Here is a 21,838-nt window from a genome sequence, read left to right as displayed (position 1 = left end):
AAGCGCTGTACTGTGTTATGGATGCGTGAGTATGTTATGCTGGTCAGGGTGTCTGGGGCTACCTGAGGCCAAGGGCTGGCGAGTCTGGCGCACACCTTTTGGGAATCTGGCACACATCCATGCTGGGAGCTGCTGGTGTCTCAGATGGTGTTGGATTCCCTAGTGGAGGGCTCTTAAGCTGGTCAGATGAAGGTTTCACTATTCTTATTACTGGAATACCTTAGTTTTTGACGTGTTCTTGTAGCATTTGAATGCCTTGGTTTCCTGAGGGAAATACAGTCTTTAGCCTGAACTGTAAATGTTTACACGATTTCTTTATTAACATTGGCTGGGCAATGCAATATTTTCTTTTAATAAAAAATTCCTAAATCAAAAGCATTTATTTATTAAGAAAGCAAGTTTTTCTCCTATGTAAAACCATGTAACTTATGTTGTTAAAATCCTGGCACATTTTGACTTAAAGTATAATGGCTTGGTGCTGAAGTTTTTGTAGCTCACAATGTTATGAGTTTGCACGATTGATGTTTCTGAGTTTTATAATAGCAGAAATGAAGGGAAAAATAGTTGTAAATAAAGTAAATAATGGTCTTAATGTATCTTAGTTCATTTTCACAACTTCAGATGTTTTTATTTTTTTTCCTGTACTTACATAGGACAATTTAAGATTAACCTAAATGTGAAAATGTCACTTTCTAAGGTGGCATGAGATAAGTGGTGAACCTTCTGGACGTGTAGTTTGTAGAGCAAAGGTATTCAATGGGTGTGATTATCTGAGAAAATTATCAGATTGCTTGTGAAAGTAGGAATGATTCTCCAAGATCGTGTCTTCATGAATCTGGAGAAATTTAAAGTTGTCTGGATTGTATTGGGGAAAACTCTTTGACAGTGTAGTTCCTATTTCCAGTTCATTATGTAAAAGTGTAAAAGTGATGCCGAATTGCAGGGTGCTGTCTGAACGGGGTTATGACAGATTGAGGTAGGATCCCAATAACCAGCAAAGACTTTTATTTTTATTTTTATTTTAATGTATATCTTGTAATAATTCAGAATAGTGGTTGAAAAAGTTCTTGACTGCAATCATAAAATTGATCTGGATTTCACATTGAATACTAGACATGAAGCTGAAAGATACGTTTAGTTGTCTTAAAAAGCCAGAGAAGTACTAGGGTCTGAAAAGTGTAGTTTTTAGGGGGATTCAAATGCTGCACTGCTGGAGTTACACCTGTTTGTGTCTTTTTGGCATATCTAGAATATTTCCAGAAGAACTCAGGGTTGACTTGAGTTAAATTTCCAAACATACTTTTGTCTCTGAATCCTTTCATTAGTTTTTAGCAGTGAGCAAAGTCTGGGTAAATACAGACAAATGTAGGTACACTTTTCCAGATCAGCACCCAAGCTTTTATACTTCAGGTCTTCTGAGAGAAAGGAGAATTTAGCACCTGAGAGACGGGGAGAGAAACATGGCAGCAGGGTCAGTCTTTCTTTGGAGATTGTGCCTGAGACTTAGAGGTAGCTGATTTATAGAAAATGTTCTCCTTGGTGTCTGGGAGTTTTTGTTATTGATTGCTTGAATTCTTCCTGCAATGCAGTAGTTTAGTTCTGTCTGTAAAGCTTTTCCTCAGTATGGTGAACCTCTCAAATGTGAATATACCTTTGTTTTGTGTGTCTTGGTTTCTGGAATCAGATAAATAATAAACACTACATCTGCATTAAAAAGATGGGAAGTTGTCTTCTGAAGTGCTTTGCCATGGTATCATCCTAACATAAGGAGATAAACATTAGTATACAGGTGCAAAACTCCACCAATGCAAGGTTGTTACAGTATGCTGAAAATTAACTTGCGTTACTCTGCTCCCTTCATGTTTTAGTAAGATAAGTAGTAGCTCTTTAACACAGCTCAGGTTTATGTGTGAGATCTAGGAGTAAGTCTCAGCCAGACTATTAGATTAACAATGATAAAAAGATTGGCAAATGTCCTTTAAGAAGTACATGGCAGTTCAGATCTTCCAGTAAAAATCATTAGTTCTTGGGACCGGGCTTGTGGAAACAAACTGAATTGTCTAACGAGCTTACAAAAGTGTTTTTACAAGCTGTAATACTTTATAGTACAAATACTATGCTTTCTTAAATGTAGGAAGGGAATGAATTTACCTTTTGGAGCAAAAGGTTTCTGTATATGCTTGAATATAACAGTAAGCTGCTATTTTGATGGCAAACCACGTTATGTCTCCATAGAAAGGATTGGTGCTACCACTGAAAGGTTCCAAATAATCTTGGCCCAAATTTCACTACTACAGATAGGCATAGTGTCATTTCTTTTCTTTTTTTTCTTCCCTCCAGGGAAAGACACATTCATTTTTCTCTATTGTACTGGCTTAGCCACCTGAATTTGTCATAGCAATAATTTTGTTGTAAGATGCTGCCAGCAACTACTTGGCTGTCATCCTGCAACAAGAATAGCCTGCATCCAAGTTCTGATGCTAACTCCTGTGTAGATTAACCTCTGTAACCCTCCTCAAATAAGCACATGCTGTCTGTGTGGAACAAATCTGGCCTATTTATAGGAATATTCTGCCTGTATTAGGTAGCTTGCGTGCAAGATACGGAGTTAATGTCCCTGGCAGTTGTTGCTGAGAAGCTTCTTCACTTTGAGATAATGTCACTGAGAAACTACCCTTTGAGAAAGTAAATCCTCTTTTTGTCATGTGCATTAGCAAACAACAGTTACGTCAGTTCACTTTCATCTGACATATGACATGATAACTAGCAACCTTTAAGTGCAAAATGTTATGACCAGTGATCCAGGATGTCATGGGAGAACTGGAAACACTGCAAAGCATACTGTAAGCTATCATCAAGTTAAACATAGGATACTGTACTTGAAAGCTAGCTCTCAGGATAGTCCAGTGATCCTGTATAGGGAAAATTCAATTGAGCATTCTCCAAAATGTGAGCTGTTGCACAAACCTTTTAGGAAAAAAATTAGAAAGTTAGGAAAGTGTTGATTGCTTGTTTTTTTCACATCTAAATCCACTTTAATAGTTAGAAATAGTCTTCTACTCCCTCCCCCTCCCCCCAAAACACACACAGACACAGAGCATTTCATTATGTCAGCAGATAACACGAAGTAGCAGAAGGAACATGATAAAGTAGGAGCCTTACTGTATGAAGTGCTCTACCTTTCTCATTTAATGTCTTTGATTTATCTATGTGGATTATCTTCACGTTGAAAATTCCTGGCTAGAAGTTTGACAATGTTACCTCTGAAATGCCTTCTTTTCACTATTTGTAAAAAATGCTTTTTTACTTTTGTGCTTTTGTGAACCTGGTGGTAGAAAACATGCATATGCTCTAGTCATTGTTACTGCCTCTTTAGACTTTTCCATGTGAAAATGAGAATCTTAAAACAGACAACATTATGTTCTGTAAACAGTTTGGTAAGTTTTCTTTGCTTTTATAAACAAGTACAACTGGATGACAGGCAACAGCAAACACAAATTCAAGAACAAGGCATGACAAGTTGTGACAAGGAAAAAGCACAGTTTTGTCTTGTATGTTTAATAAAGCTTTTGTTTTTTTTAGGTTCTTAAGAGCAAGCATGGCTTATACACAGCAGGCACAATTGTTTGTAAGATATGGGAGTATGTGCAGTGAGAGACAAAGTAAAACCTGGATGGTTGCTAGCACTTTGAGGCTTCAGGATTTAAAATGAACATTGAAAAGGATACAGAATGGAAGGGAAATTTTAAGTCTCCAAATAGTTAAAACTCTCATAGCTGTAAAATGCTTTTAAGGGCAGTGATGGTCAAGGAACATACACTTGACTTTTAGAACTACTTCCAGAAGTATATCTGGATAATATGATTTTGCTTTTAGAATTAATGCGTGACATGAGACACAAATATAGATAATATTCAAAATGATGTTGGAAAAATTTAGTACTTAGTTCATGTTTGTATTTCTTTTGGAGCTGCTTTTGTCTTGTCCAGGTTTTGGTATGGCTAATGGAATGTAAGTCCTCCTGTTGTGTTTCATGATGAAGTTTGTGAATGTTTCCATTTGTTTTGGCAGAGAACAGATTGTTGTCTGATGGTAGACTTGTCTTTTCTAGGCAGTGGAATGCCAGAAGCGTTACAGCCTCACTTTGTACCTTGCAATAATAATTTAGCATAAACACTATAATTGCTGTATTTACCTTCATTTCGTAATCTAGAAAAACATCGTTATAAATTACATAAATTTAGAAGGCTGTAACATCAGTTTGAGTGCAGGAGGAAAAGAAAAATGGCACTAAATTGATTTTAAAACAAACAAAAATAACCAAAGTGGTTCTCATTCAGATTTTCCCTTTTCCTTTGCCCATATTGAATAAGAATGATTTCTGTGGGTGGGAGATTTTTAGCTTTTATGTCTGGTCAGCTTTTTCAATTAAAGCCATCTGAGAGGGTTATTTTAGACGTGTTCTATGTCACCAAACTACAAGCTTCTCTAATGTAGGCAACTAAATAATGGTGTGATCTTAGCTTTTGATGCCTGTTAGTGCTGGTTGGAATGAGTTAGTATTTTTCCATCTGTTATTGAGGAAAACTACCTTAAAAAGATAGCCAAGCAAAAATTCTAAGTATAAATGACAAAATTGCATTTGGTTTCTTAAGAGTTGTTGTGTAACATCTAGAAGCTGTGCTCGTGACCGATTAAAAAATAAATAAATAAAAAAAATAAAATCAATATCAGTAACACAAAGATTCAATTGCCTACATTTATCTGTGTGATAGTTTCTTGCAGGTCTGTTTCAGTACTGGAACCATTATTGATTCTCAATTCCTTCCCGAGTCATTAGTTGATGAAAATACATACTAAGTTCCTGTACAGTAAATTACCACTTGATTAGTTCTATTGTACAAGCTCAGAACTGGTCTTGTTTAATTCTTGTCTGGCTTTTTATAGAACGGTGAGCTCTGTGATCGGTCATATAATCAGCTTGGTTGCACAGGGGCCATGTATGTCTTGACTGTTTGCTGTTTGTCTCACAAATGTCAGTAAAGCGGGTCATTAGGTTGCAACCCTTTTATAATTTTGGAAGACATACGCCTTTAACCTCTGCTGAGGCAGCAGTATCAAATAAAGCAATTCTTGTGCTCAGAGAAAAGATGGAAAACCTACCACACAAAACTATTAGATGTATTCTGAATGGAGGTTTAGTGTCTTCATCTCTTTTCTACCAGTGTCAGCAACTGATTTTTACTTTCTCTTGTGCTTAAATGTAAAGTGTACATGTTAATTACTTGTTAAGGGATTACCAAATCAACCTAAAGAAGTTTTATTGCTTTTGCTCCAAGGTGTGAAAGAAAAAAATAAAAGTGACCTAAATGACTGACATCAACACCTGTGAAATTGTGCCATGTTTCCTGTTGAATTTAAAACAATGAAAATAAAAACAAATATATAATGAAACAAAATATACACTGAAATGTGATTAAAGTACATTAACTGAAGATGCATAATTTTAAATTATTTAATACTAGAATAGTTAGTTTGGAAGGGGTTTGTTTAGATAGAGCCAGTCCAACTGTCTGACCTCAACAGTTAATTGCATTGAGGTAGTTGTCCAAAAGCCTCTTGAACTAGTGGGTTTGGGGCATCAAACATTTGACTAGGAAGCCTGTTTCAGTGTTTAACACTTTGATGGTAAATAAATTTTTCCTAATGTCCAGACTGAACCCCCTGTGTGCAGCTTTGTGCCATTCCCATTTAAAGTCAAGATGACATCTGCATATTCAAATATAATGTAAATGAAAAATACGTTTCCAGATTGATTGCAAGAGATCTTTCAAATTATCTTCATTCAAGCTTTTGCTACAAGTAGGACTCTAGATCAGAGTGGATCTCAATTTACCCAGCTGTGTGCTGAGAAACATTCTGTGTCCAAGGCTGAAGGCCCCACTCTGGGGAGCCTGCACTTCATAACCTGTAGTGGCATATTGTATTGAAAATTAAACAGCTCATAATTTCCTTTGACATTTATAACTGAATGTTATGTACAGCTGCACTGCCACTGTGTAATTCTGATTTGATTTGTGTGGTTTTATAATGCCGTGTCTTGTGTTGTTTTGAAAATAGATCCCAGTATTCTTTGTGTGTTTTGGACTGCTGTTGAGCCATGAGTTAGTGTCCAGAAAATAACATGACTGCATGTTTTTTATGAATGATTACTAAGGTAGAGCACAGTACTGAACTCTGCAGTGTTTGTAGTTTTTTCTTCTCTATGTGCAGTACTTTGGATTTATTGATGTTGAAATTCACCTGACATCTCATTGTGTAGTCACAGAGGGCAGTAAGCTTTTAGATTTTGGTATATTCTGGAACTCTGTAAAATCATCACCAGCTGTCACCCTGCTGCCTGGTACTTTGTCTTAATGCTTGTTGCACACAGTGCAGACCAGTGTGATGTCTCTGTTGTTAATTAATCCTCTACAGTAGCACCCATTCCATCCATATCCTTCCTTTCCTATAGTTTATATGCGATGACAAAGGCTTTTTCTTTTTCTTCTGGCTTAAGTATTCAGTTTTTGTAAGTGCCTCTGGTGGAGGATCTTGTCAAAAGCTTTTCAATAGTCTTTCCTTTCCCTCCCCCTGCCCTGTTGTTCTCCCGCTCATTTTCTTCATCCTGGAAAGAAGTCTAATGTCTGCATGAGGGACATCTTCCATCTCCAAGAAATATATCTTCAGCCAAGCACTCCCAAGCCCACAAATTAGTCTTCCATTCTGTCTACGCAGCATGGTTTGCATGTAAGGGCCTTTAATTTCTAGGATTAAATATGATGTCTGCTTTAAAAATGCTATGTGACGTTTTAGCATTTTCCTTTCTATTCGCAAAAGTGTTGATTTAATGCAGGTCAGCAATTTTGTATTTGGGCTTTAGTTGAGCTCTTGAGCAAACAGTTTTGTTACTGCTGCTGTTATTCTAAACCCTTTCCTAATGTAATATTAGTTTAAGAAACTTGCTGGGATCCATGTTTCAACAATAACATTAGTTTGGAAACCTTCCAAATCTCAGTTGAAGAGATTTATTTTAGAAGTAGAAAAAGCCATTTAACTTCTGTTATTACAGCTTTTGCTTTCTTGATTGTTCCTTTTGCATGTCAGTCATTTATCAACCTTGTCATCTGTCAGGCTTCTTGAATCTCCTTTGAAAATTTTAATTTGTTGTTACCTTTTATCAAATTAATCCTCCAGAATATTTTCTTGATCAGTCTTTCTGCTGACATCTTTTTGTTTGTGTGGTTGGAATGATTAATCTCCCTTTTCCTTTTGAGGCATGTCAGGTTTTGCTTTTTAAATGTATAATTCACTACCACTTCACTGCTGGCTTGGGCAAAATGATAACAATGGTATTGGAATGAAGTTCTTTGGGAAGCCACAAAGATAGTAAATACATTTTTCATCAGAAAATGTTTATTTTCCTCAGCTTAAAAGTAATTTTTGATAATATGTTAAGTGTTGTTGTTTTTCAGCTTTTGTCTGTTTCTTGAAATTGATAGAAACTCATTTTCTGTATCTGTAAGATTCTGTTTGTAACAGAAAATGTATATAGCTCTTCACCTTGTTGTCTTCACAATAAAAAGATGCAGCCGCTGGAGCGGAACAGAATTCTCAGTATGACTCAGATGCTCCCAGCCTTACATACGTGGTTGTGAAATAAGTGATTTCTGTGTCTGCGTTTTGCTGTGATTGATGATTACCTCTGGGTTATGGCACTTGAGTTGTTACCTCCAGTGAAGTAAGTTAGGCTCTGTGTCTCCTGTGGTCACAAGGGACTGAAAAAATGGGATTACAGTCATGTGAGAGAGGCTAAAACTCCTAGACTGATGTTAAGGAGCTGTTGCAGTGCATCATTGGGGGAAAGATTCCGTTGTTTTCATCCTTTCAATTCTCTGATAAGAATAGTTTAGATTTTGACATCTTTAATATGAGAAGTTCATATGTTGTTGGATAAATTTTAATGTGAACTGTTTGTCATAATATTGATCAATAACTTCTGTTATAAAACTCAAAATAGCTGTTTATTTACATTTATGTAAGCCTTGAGGGTAGTTCATATACTAGAAGTGCTGTTCATCCAATTTTGAAATATATCAAAAAGCACCTCAAATATGCAGCTCTACAATATATTAAAAGCTGTCGCATACAAATCTGACAACTCTGTAGTTTTTCTCCTGTCCTTCAGTGATTTCCTTGCCATTTAATATTTCCCATGTTTACAAGTGTCAAATGAGAGGCTGGCATTGCAGCATTTAATGAATGTCTACTTTCTGCTTTCTGAAGGCGTAAAGAAGTAAATTCAGCAGCAGTGCAGCTACTTCAGAGCGGAGCCTGCTTGGTTGTCTCCTTCTGTTCATGTGAGACTTCACCCTTTGCATTCTCCCGTTTCGCTGCAGCTCCTTGGAGAATGATGGGGCATCCAGAGACCAGCCTCTTGTAGAGCAGTTTGATGAGATGTTCCAGTTCCCAGGATTTCTGTTTCTTCTTCAGGGCTTTACAAGTGATCATCTTCTCTTCTGTTGGAAACTGAAATAAAATAAAAAGAAAGAAAGAAAAAGAGTTGACTTAGTTTTTCATGTTTTGCATCCACAATATGTCTGAAACATGGCATGTGAAATAGATCAGATCTGGGAAAAAGAAAATGTAGAATCCGCATCTTTACATAACTACTACGGTGTTGCTTAGTTTTACATTTTATTTAACTGCAAATTGAAGTTCCTCTCTCGCTTTTCTACTGTAAAACACTTACTAGCCTGATAGGATATTTTTCATAATATAGTTTTGAACCTCTTCCTTGTCTTAAGAAATAAAAAGCGTTTCCAGGAGAAGGAATTTCATGAGGAAACTTGCAAGGATCATAACATAACTTCAGATGGCATGCTATGGGATTTACTGTTATAAATACTTTGGTTAATGCAAGTGTTAAAATGTGTTCTCTGTTGTGGAAGAACTTGGGTAAGAAGTGTGCTGAAAACATGTTTTATCATACTTAATTTCTGGAACAGTTTTAGGGAGGCTATGGATGGAAATGTGCAGAAATTAAAATGAGTTGTGTGTGGGTCTGGGGAGGTGTAAGTAGGAGTCAGGCTAACCTAATAATAGCCTAATAGTTCTGTTTGCATGTCAATAATTCTGAATAATTCAATAATTCTGAAGCTATCACTAGTTAATAGAGGTTTTTATAAAATATTCCTTCTCTTTGGAAAAGACAGTAAAGCTGGCTAAAAGTGATGGCATAAATAACACAGACTTTTAAGAACTTGACATTGCAGGCAGTGCTGTGGTGTTCTGTCTCTGGTGACCCCCAGCAGGGGTCTCCTTATCACCAAATCCCATCTCCTTGGGTATAAGGCAGCTTTTCTCCCCTCCCATATTGTAGAAGGTGGGAAAAAAAAAGCTGTTCATCAGGGCCAGTGGCTATTCCTGACTGTACCCCTCTCTCATGTTGGTAGTGGCTTGGAAGTGAGTCTGCAAGAGGAGGAGGTAGGAGCAGAGGTGGTTTAAAGAGCTTCTCAGCGGGTATCACTCATGCAGTTAAATAATTTTTGTGTATCTGGTATTGTGAATGTTTAAGACCACAACTCTGAAGTTATTGGTCTTTGTATTTACTGAAAGTTTTAGGCAGGAATAACCTAGGATGAAGCTACCGCATTGATTTTGCTTAAAGCACTTCAGGCTTTTTTTTTTTTTTTTTTTTTTTTCCCTTTTCCTATGCTCTGAGCTTTCTTTAGGTCATGGTTTCATTGGCAAAATAGACTTTACTGTAGGATAATTAAGTTGTGCTTGCTTTCTGGGGTGGGGAAGGGGGAATCAATGGCAACTGTCTTGCTTTTACTAGATCCTATATATATATATAGGATTATTTATAGAATCATAGAATCATCAAGATTGGAAAAGACCTAAAAGATCATCCAGTCAACCGTTCATCTGTTTCTAATAGCTCCCACTAAACCATGTCCCTCAACACAACATCCAGTCATTCCCTCAACCACCTCCCTGGCAGTCCATTCTGGTGCCTGACCATCCTTTCTGAGAAGTAATACCTCCTAATGTCCAGCCTGAATCTCCCCTGCCGCAGTATGGAACCATTCCCTCTAGTCCTATCACTAATGACATGAGAGAAGAGGCTGACCCCCAGCTCACTACAACCTCCCTTCAGGAAAGTATAGAGAGCAATAAGGTCTCCCCTGAGCCTCCTCTTCTCCAGGCTGAATATTCCGAGCTCCTTCAGGCTCTCCTCATACGGCCTGTGCTCCAGACCCCTCACAAGCTTTCTTGCCCTCCTTTGAACACGTTCCAGGGCCTCAATGTCTTTCTTGCAGTGAGGGGCCCAAAACTGGATGCAGTACTCGAGGTGTGTACTGTGGCCTCACCAGTGCTGAATACAGGGGGACAATCAACCTCTCTGCTCCTGCTGGCAGCACTGTTTCTGATGTGAAACACGGTGCCCTTGGCCTTCTTAGCCACTTGGGCACAGTCGGCTCATTTTCAGTCAAGCATCAATGAATATCCCCAGGTCCATTTCCTCTACACAGTCTTCCAGCCACTCCGCCCCAAGCCTGTAGCATCACCCGGGGTTTTTGTAGCCGAAGTGCAGGACCCGTCATTTGGTCTTGTTGAACCTCATCCCGTTGACTTCAGCCCAACTCTCCAGCCTCTCCAAATCCCTCTGTAGGGCCTTGCTACCCCCAGGCAGATCCACACTCCCAGCCATATATGTATAATTTTCTGTTTTTAAGTTCTAAAACTACGTTGGCTTTCTTAGATGGTGTTTTTATTGAAAGTCAGACATTACAGACACCTGAAGGGAGGTTAAGGCCTTAAGGTTTGTCAGCTAAAACTGTGAGAATTGGAGCTTCGGAATGTATTTTTCATGAGTGTTTTGCTGAAGTTTCAGCTTGACCTGGGTTACAGACAGCACTTAGTGTTGTTATATGTCCAGGAGTGAAAAGTTAGGGAGCTAGGATACAGGTTTAGCTGCCCAGGGAGCCCGGGTGCTGTGCTGGCTGTGCAGCAGTTCTATAAATGTCAGTAATGTTTTAAAAGTAAAATTGGTATCCATTCACCTGAACAGCAACCTAATTACAACCATGTTTCTGTAATTCTCAGCATTCTGGATGATGTAAAGAAGTGGAATTCTACTGGCAATTTCCAGCTCCCCCAACCCTCCAATCATTAAGGAGTAAAATGAGGAAACATTATATATAAAGTTCCTTTGCTGCAGTTATATGTCTGATTAGACCATACTAGGAAGAATGGCTGTGGAAGGCTCACTGTCAGAATGTGAGGCATCGTCTAGGTCAGGCTTTGTTTGATACTCTCATTAAGCACCTGAATGGTGAAGCATGAAGCTCTGGGCTTAAACACAAGATAAAGCTCTGCAGGAATGTGGAGCTGTTAGTGAGCAGTATTAGGATTCAAAGTAAAATTAACAAACTGGAGAAGTGATGGGAGAACAAAAATACTTCTGGCTAGCAATGATCATCTGTGTAAGTACAGAGAGTGAGGCTCAGCGACTGCAAAAAGGAAAGGCACAATCTCTGCCCCACAGATGTAGAGAAAACAAGAAGCAACAGGAGGCAATGTGGCAAGGCTAGACACTGGGGGGAAAAAAAAAAATCCCTTTTCTGGATGTCAGGATAGTAACAGTAAAATTGCCAAGAATGCTACTGAAAACAACAGTGGAGGTTATTTGTCATTACTGACAGATGTTTGCCTTGCAGATGAAGAAGTGTTCGGCCCTAATTTTGTTAGGACTTAGGAATCCTTTTCATAACTCCTCTGTTCTTCTTCACCTTCAAGTTCTGTTTTATTTTCTCTAGTAGCTTGCATAATACTACATCATCCTTTCAACGTCTGGGCTTTTTATTTTAAAACAGAGCAATGTCAGTTGCCTACCCAGCATTACGCAGGTTATAGGGCATGAAGAAGCCTTATTTTTAAACCTGATTTCCATGTTTAGCATAATAATGTTTTCAAATGTGTTTTGTGTTTTTTAAAAAACAGCTTTAATGATAGTGCCTCAGTAAAATTTGTACTACTGCGGTATAATTCCTTTATACAACTGTAATTCGGCAGAACATTTTGAAACCCTATCAAAAGACTACAGCACAAGTTTAAAATACGTAATGTGAAGGTAGGGTTCTTCTGCTGTGGAGCAATACTGGCACCCACTGGTGGCTTTGTATTATTGCGTGAAGTTCAACTTGGTTAAAATTGTTCTCCCCCTTCGTGGCGTTACCAGCTATCAGAAATGTGAATGCTCTCTACAAAGGTTGCTCTTTGTGTGGCATGACTGCATAAATCTGTTTTCTTCAGGAAGCAATGGGAAGAACATTTTTGTTACTGCACACACACATTAGAATTAGCCATGTTAAATTTGATTTAAAACTCCAGAGTTGTTTTAGGTGGCTGCCAGAATTACGGGAAGTACTGTTAATGCAGCTTGCATTTTTGGTTCCTGTTTCAGTGTTTCTGTGGAGAGGTATGAACATTAAAAAACATAAATTTTATTTAGCATGCTTATTAATAACTATTTTCCTGCCTCCCTCCCTCCTTACCTCCCTCCCTCCCTCCTTACCTCCTTCCTTCCTTCTTTCTTTCTCACCCCAAGGGAAGATTTTTGGTTGAATATGGACTGTTAATTGCAAATAGCAAAAACAGACTTCTCAAGAAAGCTGCTGGTAGAAAAAAAATAGCATTAGGTAAGTTGTTTACCAGGTGGATTTAATTCTAGAATGAAGCTTTTAATTTAAACACTGTAAAATTTCTACATGCACATATGCACATTTGCTTGCATATGAGGTACTTGATCCAGCAGTAAAGTGCAGGCAAGCACAAATATGCATCTGTCTTTGGTAGCAGGATTTCTTTAATGCTTCAGATGCAGGTGGTTATAGTGTGGCAGTAACAAATCTGTCTGATTAGGGTATGTCAGGTGTAATCTGTTCCTGATGAGGTAAAGCAGAAGGTAAAATGAGTTGGCTAGGGACATAGTTGAGACTGGTACTGCAGAATTACAGCCCCCAACAATGGGAAATATCAAAGAGAAGAGTGTGGGTGTCTGCGGGAAACATTCAGAAGTGGACTATTAGGTTGATGTCGCAGTTGATATGAAGGAGCAGTGGGGAAAAAAGCTTTCAGTGTTACCACTCGTATTTATTTTGTTAGGAGGAACTGCCAAAATTTGTTTTTCTTAGGAGCTAATAGAGAACGTTTTGACAGAAAAATTACAGAGTTGGATTTATATGTGAATGGTTCCCACAAAATACTAGTGGATTTCTCCTAGTAATACTGCCACTGCAGCGTCTCATTCAGAAATGTAAGAACAGGTGCCTTCTGTTTAAAAAGGAGTTGCTCTCCTGACAAAAGCTGTTGCTAAGAGGATTGTGCTGCTACATTTCTCAGATGAGCGAAGCTGGATGCGTAGAGGAGGAATAGATGAGACAAATATCCCTTGGATTCCAGCAAATATAATGTGGAAGAATTGCAGGAGAAGCATTTATTTTCCTTTCTCTTCTGGTCTACTCTCCCAAGAGAATGATCCGCTGATAAACATCTCAACCTTATGAGGCAGCTTGGAGCCCATTTAGTTGTAAACCGATTTTATTTCTTATTTTTTAATTTGTATTAATGTTTCAAGGCTGCAAAATCCCTGTGTGACTCATAGAGCATTACTTGGTATAATTCCTTTGAAATCGATACAGTTGTCTGATTACTTCAGTTTATAACCTCTGAGATTGTTCAACTCTAGTGAGCATTTTTTTCCTTAGAAACTGAAAATTCTTGCAATTAATGCTGATACAATTACCAGCTTTCAGAAGTTCAGTGAGTAACATGCACACACGTGCTGTTTCCTCAAAAGCATCATAGAATAGCTTGGGTTTTAAGAGACTTTAAGCCCATCCAGTTCCAACCCTGTGCTGTGGGTAGAGCTGCCACCCACCAGCTCAGTCTAAGTCCCCATCTAACCTGGCTTGAGTGTCTCCAGGGTGGAGCATCCACAACCTCTCTGGGCAGCCTGTTCCAATGCCACACCACCCTCTCAATGAAAAAAATTGCCCTGACATCTAATAGCGTAGTATTAGGATGTTTAAGAACATTGTGGACAAAGCCAAAAAATAAGCTGCAAGTTGGAAGCTAGTTGCCTTCTTTTAGGCCTTTCACTTGCAGGATATCTTGCAGGATACTGTTATTTGCATTGCATGTTAAGAAAATAATTTGTTTCATCACTGTCTGTGTAAGATATCAGTGGTCAGCTGTTGCCCTGCATTGTGCTTCTTAAAAGCTTTACTGAGCTTGGCTTTTCTCACCCATTTATTTCATCGTTTGTATACTTTCTCCTTAAGTACACATGCATAATTCTTACTTGTTTGTTTAATGGAAATATGAAGGGAAATTTCTTGATTGTGACAGCACAATATTCCTGTGCTGGATTGTTCCATGTCGTGTCCCCCTCCACTCCCTCGTTCAAAGAAGAGGGAGAAGCTTGGGATTAAGGTGTGCAGAAAAAGATCTGTCCCATGGTACTTGAATCTGTACAGTGCTGCCAGCTATGTCTTGGGGATTCTGAGTTCATGAGCAGGTTCCAGCGGTGTAATCTAGTTCATGGACAGCTTAGGAGTGCTTCCCACCCCTTGGCGGTAGGAATCATGTTGGATTAGTGTAATGGGATCATTTTGTAGTTCACCTTTCATTATGTAGGGTTGCAGTAGGTCATGGTATCTTGCAAAATGTGCAGAACAGTTAATGTAGGCGCTGTGAGGCACTTGAATGACTGTAATGCAGGTGCTGATCTCCAGGGCTCCTCCTGAGGAGGGTTTCTCTGATTTTGATTTTGGTTCAGGGTCAGATTTTCTTCTTCTATATAATAAAGGGGGAAAAATATGAAGTGTCTTTTGCTATGTGCTGTACATTCAGCACGTCACATACCCTTATTAAGAACAGAAAGAAGCGACTTTCAACCAAGCAAAGGAATTTCAGACCTTTTGCCAGCTAAAGAGCTAATTTGGTCAATCATAACTCCCATTTCATGCTTGAAAAACATTTTCTCTGTACAAATGCATTTATTTTAGAAGAAATTTCTTAGAATTACTGGCTCTTACTTATTTATTTATTTTTCTTAAATACATTGTGGGCCTGTAGCAGGAAATGTTTGTAACTTAGATAGTTATTACAGGAGGCAATATAGACAATAAGGAGAACAAATTTACTTATTTTAAAGAACTTTGCAGAGTTTTAAAGAAAATATGTATTAGGAATACTACTTGTATGAAGCAGCAAGAGGGTTAAATGGTTAAAACATCATTAGTTTGACATGCACTCCTTCCAGGCTTCTGTCTGGGTAGAAGAAATGTGTGTTTTGGTTCCGTCTGGGTATACAGCCTTTTCTAATCGCAATTCTTCACTAATCTCCTGACCATTTCTGATGATTGTTTCACTTATATGTTCTGTTACACAGAAACACCACTTGAGAAGTTATTGGAAAGCTGTTTTGATTGGCTGTTTTTTTTTGTTTTTGTTTTTTTTTAAATGTATTTTAGTTTGAAGACTAATTTAAAAACTGATTATTGTGTTTTTGCTGAGAACCTGTAGTGTTTCCTTAAATCAAGCCAGAAGGTGTCCTCAAATGGCATTTCATTATTGTCTCCTCTGTAATGTGGATGGAGATTTCAGTCTGGTGTGCAATGTTTCTCTTAAGTGCTGTTGTTAACTGACATATTAACAAGTCAGAAAAGAAAAACCTTTTTCAATGTGCATATGTGTATTTATCATTTTGTCTCAAACCATCTGAAGAATTCAGAGGGAGGTGTCACACAGGAACAGGTTGCCCAAGGAAGCTGTGGATGCCCCATCCTTGGAGGCATTCAAGGCCAGGCTAGATGTGGCTCTGGGCAGTTTGGTCTGTTGGTTGGTGACCCTGCACACAGCAGGGGGTTGAAACTCCATGATCACTGTGATCCTTTTTAACCTGGACCATTCTATGATTCTATGAAGTAGTGAGACAAAGGAAACTAAGAAATTTTATCAGCTGTGTTTTAGCCTTCACTTTTAAGTGAGAGATGGAAACACGACTCAGCAGTGAGTTTTATGGTAGCAGAAGTAATCAATTTTATCCTATCTAGGGAAAATTTAATTCTGGGTCAGGTTGTTGTTTACTCACTCTCTAACGAATATATTTTTTTCCTGCTGATAAATCTTAGTGCTTGCATCTCAATACTACACTGTGTAGCTCATAATGGAATTGCAGTTCTGCTAGCTTCAGCAGAACCAAAGAATTACTTAATTTGCACAAGAGGAGGAATGTTTCCACAACTTGTCTGAAATTCAGCTTGTGGGGTTTGTATTCCACCCACTCCTGAAACAACTGATCCTCAGCTCTGTACTAAAGATTATAGGAGGTAGACTTGCAGATTCTATTAAATTTCTCCTTATGGAAACCCTACTGGTGTAATTAATCCACAGCTGAGGCCCCAGGTGTGTAGTGCTGCCTATAGGATATACCTGTTCCCATTTCCTCTGGTAGGGTGTGTGATTTCTGTTCTACTTTACATTCCGATTCCAGCTAACAAGTCTGTCTGAGAATTCCAAGTGGGAGTTACTACTTGAATCTTCACAGGTGGTGATACCCAAGCTCAGAGGCACTCAGTTGAGAAATCTGCTTTCCTGCGTGGACTAACAAATCCTGCCACCTTATTCTCTAGTGTATGCTCCGTATGAAAAAATAGGATTGCTTCTTCCACATTATAATTTATTTATTTACTTATTCATCGAGTTCTGGTCCCTCAGGATTTGCTAAGTGTCAGTGTCTGATTTGAACAGCTACACTGCTATCAAGTGTCTGGGTCAGAGCACAATGAGGATCATTAATTAGTCTGGCAGCACTGTCAGGGCAACGTTCATGTTAGCTGAGCTAGAATTAAAAAGGTGTATTGAGTCTGCTTTCGTTCAAATCTTTATATGATTTTATTTTACACTTGGGAATGATTCTCTTTAAATATTTCTTTAAGTGTTCTGGAATACTTAAACTTTAATTATTATTATTATTATTATTTCCTTTAATGGTTATTTATTCTTTGAGGAATAGTGGTTTCTCATTAGGTAATTAGTACATGAATATTATTTGGGCAAGTTCTGTGTTTCAGATTCAGAGTCTGACAATTATCAGTGTAATGATTGCTGTTGATGTTTTTAAAGAAAAGGCAGAACTGTGCAGATAAAGCAGATCTCCATCTACATGGGAATGAAAACTGAGGGGTTGTAGTGAGAAGTAGGAGGCAAATTGAGCAACAAATGTCACAGTTTCTAACTGCTCAAGTAAAACTTACATTCTCCTTAAGTGTTTTTGAACATGAGAATGTGTCAGCCGTTTTAAACTGATAATGCACATCCTTTCAATGGCTTGTCTTCTTTAATTGCCAGGTGAATAGATTTATTGCATGCTTACAGAATTTTGGCAGGAAGGTGGTGATCCTGGACTGCCACTGTGAAAATCTCAAATGTTTCCAGAGACGTTCTGTTTCTAAAATTGTTCACCACATTTGACTCTTGGGATATGTGGTGATACAAATCCACTTTTACAAGTTGTTTTGTAGGTTAGGTGAGCAAGAAGAAAGTTTGTAGAATGACAGTATAATATTTGCCTCCTTAAAACATTTGAGTGCATTGTCTTGTTCTTTAGAAACCAATGCGGTTGTTTGTGTTTTTTTTTCTTCCTATGTTTCATAACATAGAAAATACAAACTAAAAATGATCTTTGCATGCTGAACAGATATTCACCTATTACATACATCATGTATATTCTAATACGTCTGTTTTTTTTTCTTTAACACAGGTATCTTTCAGATGAAGGAATCGAAACTTGCATAAATTCATCTGAAAAAGTCAATACGAATGACATTATCCTAGTTGCACTTAATGTAAGTTATGATTGTGAACTTTTTCTCTGACAACACACTGAAAACAATATATCTGATGGCTCAGGTGGAAGTCTATAACTCTAATTAAATACACTGTTGTCTGTGCGATTTACATAAAGGACAAAGCACCTTTCTCCTTCCCAGAATGTATGAATTATTTCTGAATTTCATTTGGAAATGACGCCTATTCCAACTAGAAGCCTAATGGGGAGAAAAATGAGCATCATTTGCAGTAGGAAGATATTTCTGTGTTTAGGAAATGTAAATCTAAAGTATAAGCAGTACTTGAAATGAAATCAGAAGTGCTGTGTATGGATTTATGAAATTATAGTACAAAATATGAGCTTGCTAGGATTAGTAAAACACCCTTACTTAAATTGACTTCTGGGTATGCTATTTTTTAAAGCCTGTTCAAGCAAACATTGAGTTTGCTATGATGCGTTCTTATTTATGTAACTACAAGCATTGCTTCAATTACTGTAGATATCTTGATTTAGTAATTATTTCTGCCACGAGGAAATAAACAAATTCGTGTGTTGTATTTCTAGCTTGGCTGATAGATAACCAAGATAAACCAGAAATATTATGAAAGTACCCAAAGCCAATCTTAATGGATTATCAGTATTTTTGTCTTTAAGTTAGTTGTTGTTTAAATTCCCAGGAGATTATGTTTCCTGTTGGATAAGTAGGGAATACCATTGTGTTTTGAAAAGCAGGATAAAGAGAGTTTAGATTCCACTTCCTAAAAATGCACACCTCTCATTGGCTGTTAAAAGTCAAAAGAAACCAAGAAACCAACTGATGTTTTTTTGTGTATCGCTTGAATAGGAATGAAAGAAATGTAAGCGTGCCTTCAGTTCTTCAAATGCTTTTATTTTGTCTAAGATCTTGCAAAGGGTTTGTAAAAGTTCTGTCTCCTTCCTTGTTGCTGTAGTTGCAAAGCATCTTTCTGGAGACTTGTCAAATTCTGTACGAATACAGATTATTGCAGGGACAGTTCAAAGGAGTTGCTGTGCTGTTCAGAGGTAAATAACAGGCAAGCGACAGATCGGTTTCCTTGGGTGGGCTCAGTTTGAAAACAAAATGTACTTTCTTATCACTCTGTGGCTATATTGTGCAACAGAAAGTAAGTTGAATGTCTATGCTCTCTTTTATGGTATGTGCTCTGAATATCTGTAGAGTATCCTTATTTTGACATTACAGAAGCCCTTCTTTTTCTTGTTTTATGATTGTTTTCTTTGAAACAGGATATTTTAGATTTATATTCTGTTGTCTTCTCTATTAATTTCAGACAGATTTAAGAACGATTGGCAAGAAATTCCTCCCCAGTGACATCAATGGTGGAAAGGTGGAAAAGGTAGATAATATTCACTTCTCTTGTTGCGATTTCTTTGTGATGACAGTTATCTGTACTGCATTAGTCTCTTTTTGGCATTATGTCATGTACAAATTAAACCAATATTTGAGGATAAATATGTTAACACATTAGCTTGTGCACTAGACTGTAATAGACTATTTCTAAATTCTGAAGTCCTTAAACAAATGTGACTGATCGTAGCAGCTTCCTTTATCACTCAGAAACAGTTTAAACTGTTGGATTTTGAGTTAATATCAAGTGCCCTGCTTTTGCTTTTGCTTTTTTTTTTTTTTTCCCCTCTTATTCACTCGTGAGAACAACAAAGCATGTTAAGCATAAAGCAAAGTAGCTGTGAGATTATGATACATAATGATATATGTTAGTAATACCTTGATTTATCCACTGATATACGTGATTAAAGCTGTAAACTTTGTTGTTGTGTAACCAGTAGTCTGTATGGATAATCCATGTCAGATGATACAGTGCTTTATAATCTATATAATATTCTTTTTTTCTATACTTTTATGTTCCAGATTTTTGACTTTTGTTGTATCTTTATGTAGTACTTGAGTTTTGACCTCACTGGGGTGCTCTTCCTGTGTTCTTCCTAAAATTCAGTTGACAGATAAGATAAATCAAGGAATTATATTTTAAAGGTAGTGGTAATTCTCCATTCAAGAAGTTATTCCTACATTCCAAATACTTATGACCTATATCGATGATGTGAAATTTCTTGAGAAACATATTACATTACTGTTGAAATTGAGTATGGCAGTAAATCAAAGCAGAATTATTTTAAGAAAACAAGCTTGATGAGTGAGGCTGTTTAAATTTGTCCAGATTTATTTTTTCTGATGATACTGTTGTCAAGACCAAGTATAGTGAGCATCAGTCCCAATGTTGACCCCCTTAGGGGTACCACTTGTCACTGATCTCTTTCCGGACACTGAGCCGTGGATCACTACTTTCTAGGTACAGTCTTGCAACCAGTTACTCATCCATCGACCAGTCAACCAATCAAATTAGTATCATTCCAATTTAGTGAGAAGGATGTTATGGGGGACCATGTTAGAAGACCTCCTAGAGTCTAGGTAGATGACATTAGGGGCTCCCCCTTGTCCTCAGTCACAGTTACACCATCAAAAAATAGCAAGGTCAGTCAGGCAGGACTTGCCCTTGGTGAATACATGCTTATGCACACATCCTACAACATCTCCCTCTCTTCCATATGTCTTAACATAGCTTCCAGGAGGATCTGCTCCATGACCTTCCCCAGTGCATAGGTGAGTCATAGAATCGTAGAATATCTTTGGTTGGAAGGGACCTCAAAGGTCATCCAGTTACAAACCCCTCTTGTAGGCTGAGTTGCCAACTACTAGGTCAAGCACTAGATCTTGAACACTTCCAAAAATGAGGCACTGGCAGCCTCTGGGCAGCCTATTCCAGCGCCTCACTTGTTCATTCTTTCTACTCTTCTTACAAATGGATGCTACACTGTCTTTTTTCCTGTCACCAGGTACTTTACCTGACTGACTTGACTTGTCAAATATCATTGAGAGAGGCTTGGCCATTACACCAGCCTCAGGACTCTGAGATGCATCTCATCAGTTCATAGAACTATAGATGTTTGGATTCTGCAGGTGAATGCCAACCTCCTCTTCACTTACAGTGCAAGGGACATTACTCCCCCAGTTCCTGCCTTCCAACCCATCCACTTGAAAGGTGTGTGAAGAGCAGTTGCCAGTGAAGACTGAGGCAAAATGTTAAGTCCCTCAGTTTTCTTCTGTTCATTGTTACCAGCCTGCCCGTATTCCTCATGAGTGAGGATGTGCCCTCTTGAACTTTCCTTTTCTGAGTGACGTACCTGTAAAAGCCTTTCTTGCCCTTATTTGCATTCATTGTTAAGTTCAGTTCTAGTTGGGCCTTCTCCTTCCTGACCTCATTCTTACACAGCCTAGCAGTATCCCTATATTCTTCACAGGGTACCTGTCTCTGCTTCTGTTGCCTGTGTCTTCCTGTTCTTTGGTTTGACCAGCAGATCCCCATTCAGCTATGCTGGTCTTTTGCCATTCTTCAGGGACAGGTCTTTACACTCTGTTCCTTCCTCAGTGTGAAGGGCAGTGCCTTCTCCCGTCCTTCCTCACCTTCTGAACAGCTTGTACTTGTTGATAGCTGCACTCCAATTGTGGAAATCATCCTACCAGGTTTTAGTAGTGGCAACTATGTCATGTCCTTTTAGTACAGTGGTGGCTTGATTGGGACAGGAGTGACTTGTCTATATAATCTGTTGGTAGAAGGCAGTCGTTTGTAGTTCAGAAATGCTTCAGAACAGATCAAAAAATTTCGTGCTATAGTTTTTCCTCTCATACAAAATTTCTATCCGCATTATGTATCTGTATCTCAAGAATGTGTGATCTGTTTTCCATCTTGCATGGAAAGTAAATTTATTGTGTAGTATAAATGCAATAGATAAATATTTTTAGAAAATGTATGGTTACTTGACCGTCATAGGTGATTGTCA

The 21,838-nt window shown here is 38.0% G+C and overlaps 1 protein-coding gene across 2 annotated transcripts in view; it reads left to right on the top strand.

The window, feature by feature from the left end:
* TDRD3 (tudor domain containing 3) overlaps positions 1-21,838 on the top strand; it is an 83,006-nt gene that overhangs the window by 19,695 nt on the left and 41,473 nt on the right. The window contains exons 2-3 of one of the 2 annotated variants that reach the window (XM_015851686.2): positions 17,876-17,960; positions 19,256-19,317. Coding sequence is in view for 1 of the 2 variants with exons in the window: in XM_015851685.2 (XP_015707171.2) it covers positions 17,876-17,960; positions 19,252-19,317 (151 nt within the window). In the remaining variant the exon portion in view is untranslated. Of the gene's footprint in view, positions 1-17,875; positions 17,961-19,251; positions 19,318-21,838 lie in introns of both variants that reach the window. The other variant, XM_015851685.2, reaches the window with a different exon arrangement.

Source organism: Coturnix japonica, chromosome 1 (assembly GCF_054131305.1).
Source record: "Coturnix japonica strain WE chromosome 1, WE-NBRP24, whole genome shotgun sequence".
Classification (NCBI taxonomy): domain Eukaryota; kingdom Metazoa; phylum Chordata; class Aves; order Galliformes; family Phasianidae; genus Coturnix; species Coturnix japonica.
Note: the sequence above shows the minus strand (reverse complement) of the source record. Positions and strands in the feature narration are given on the sequence as shown.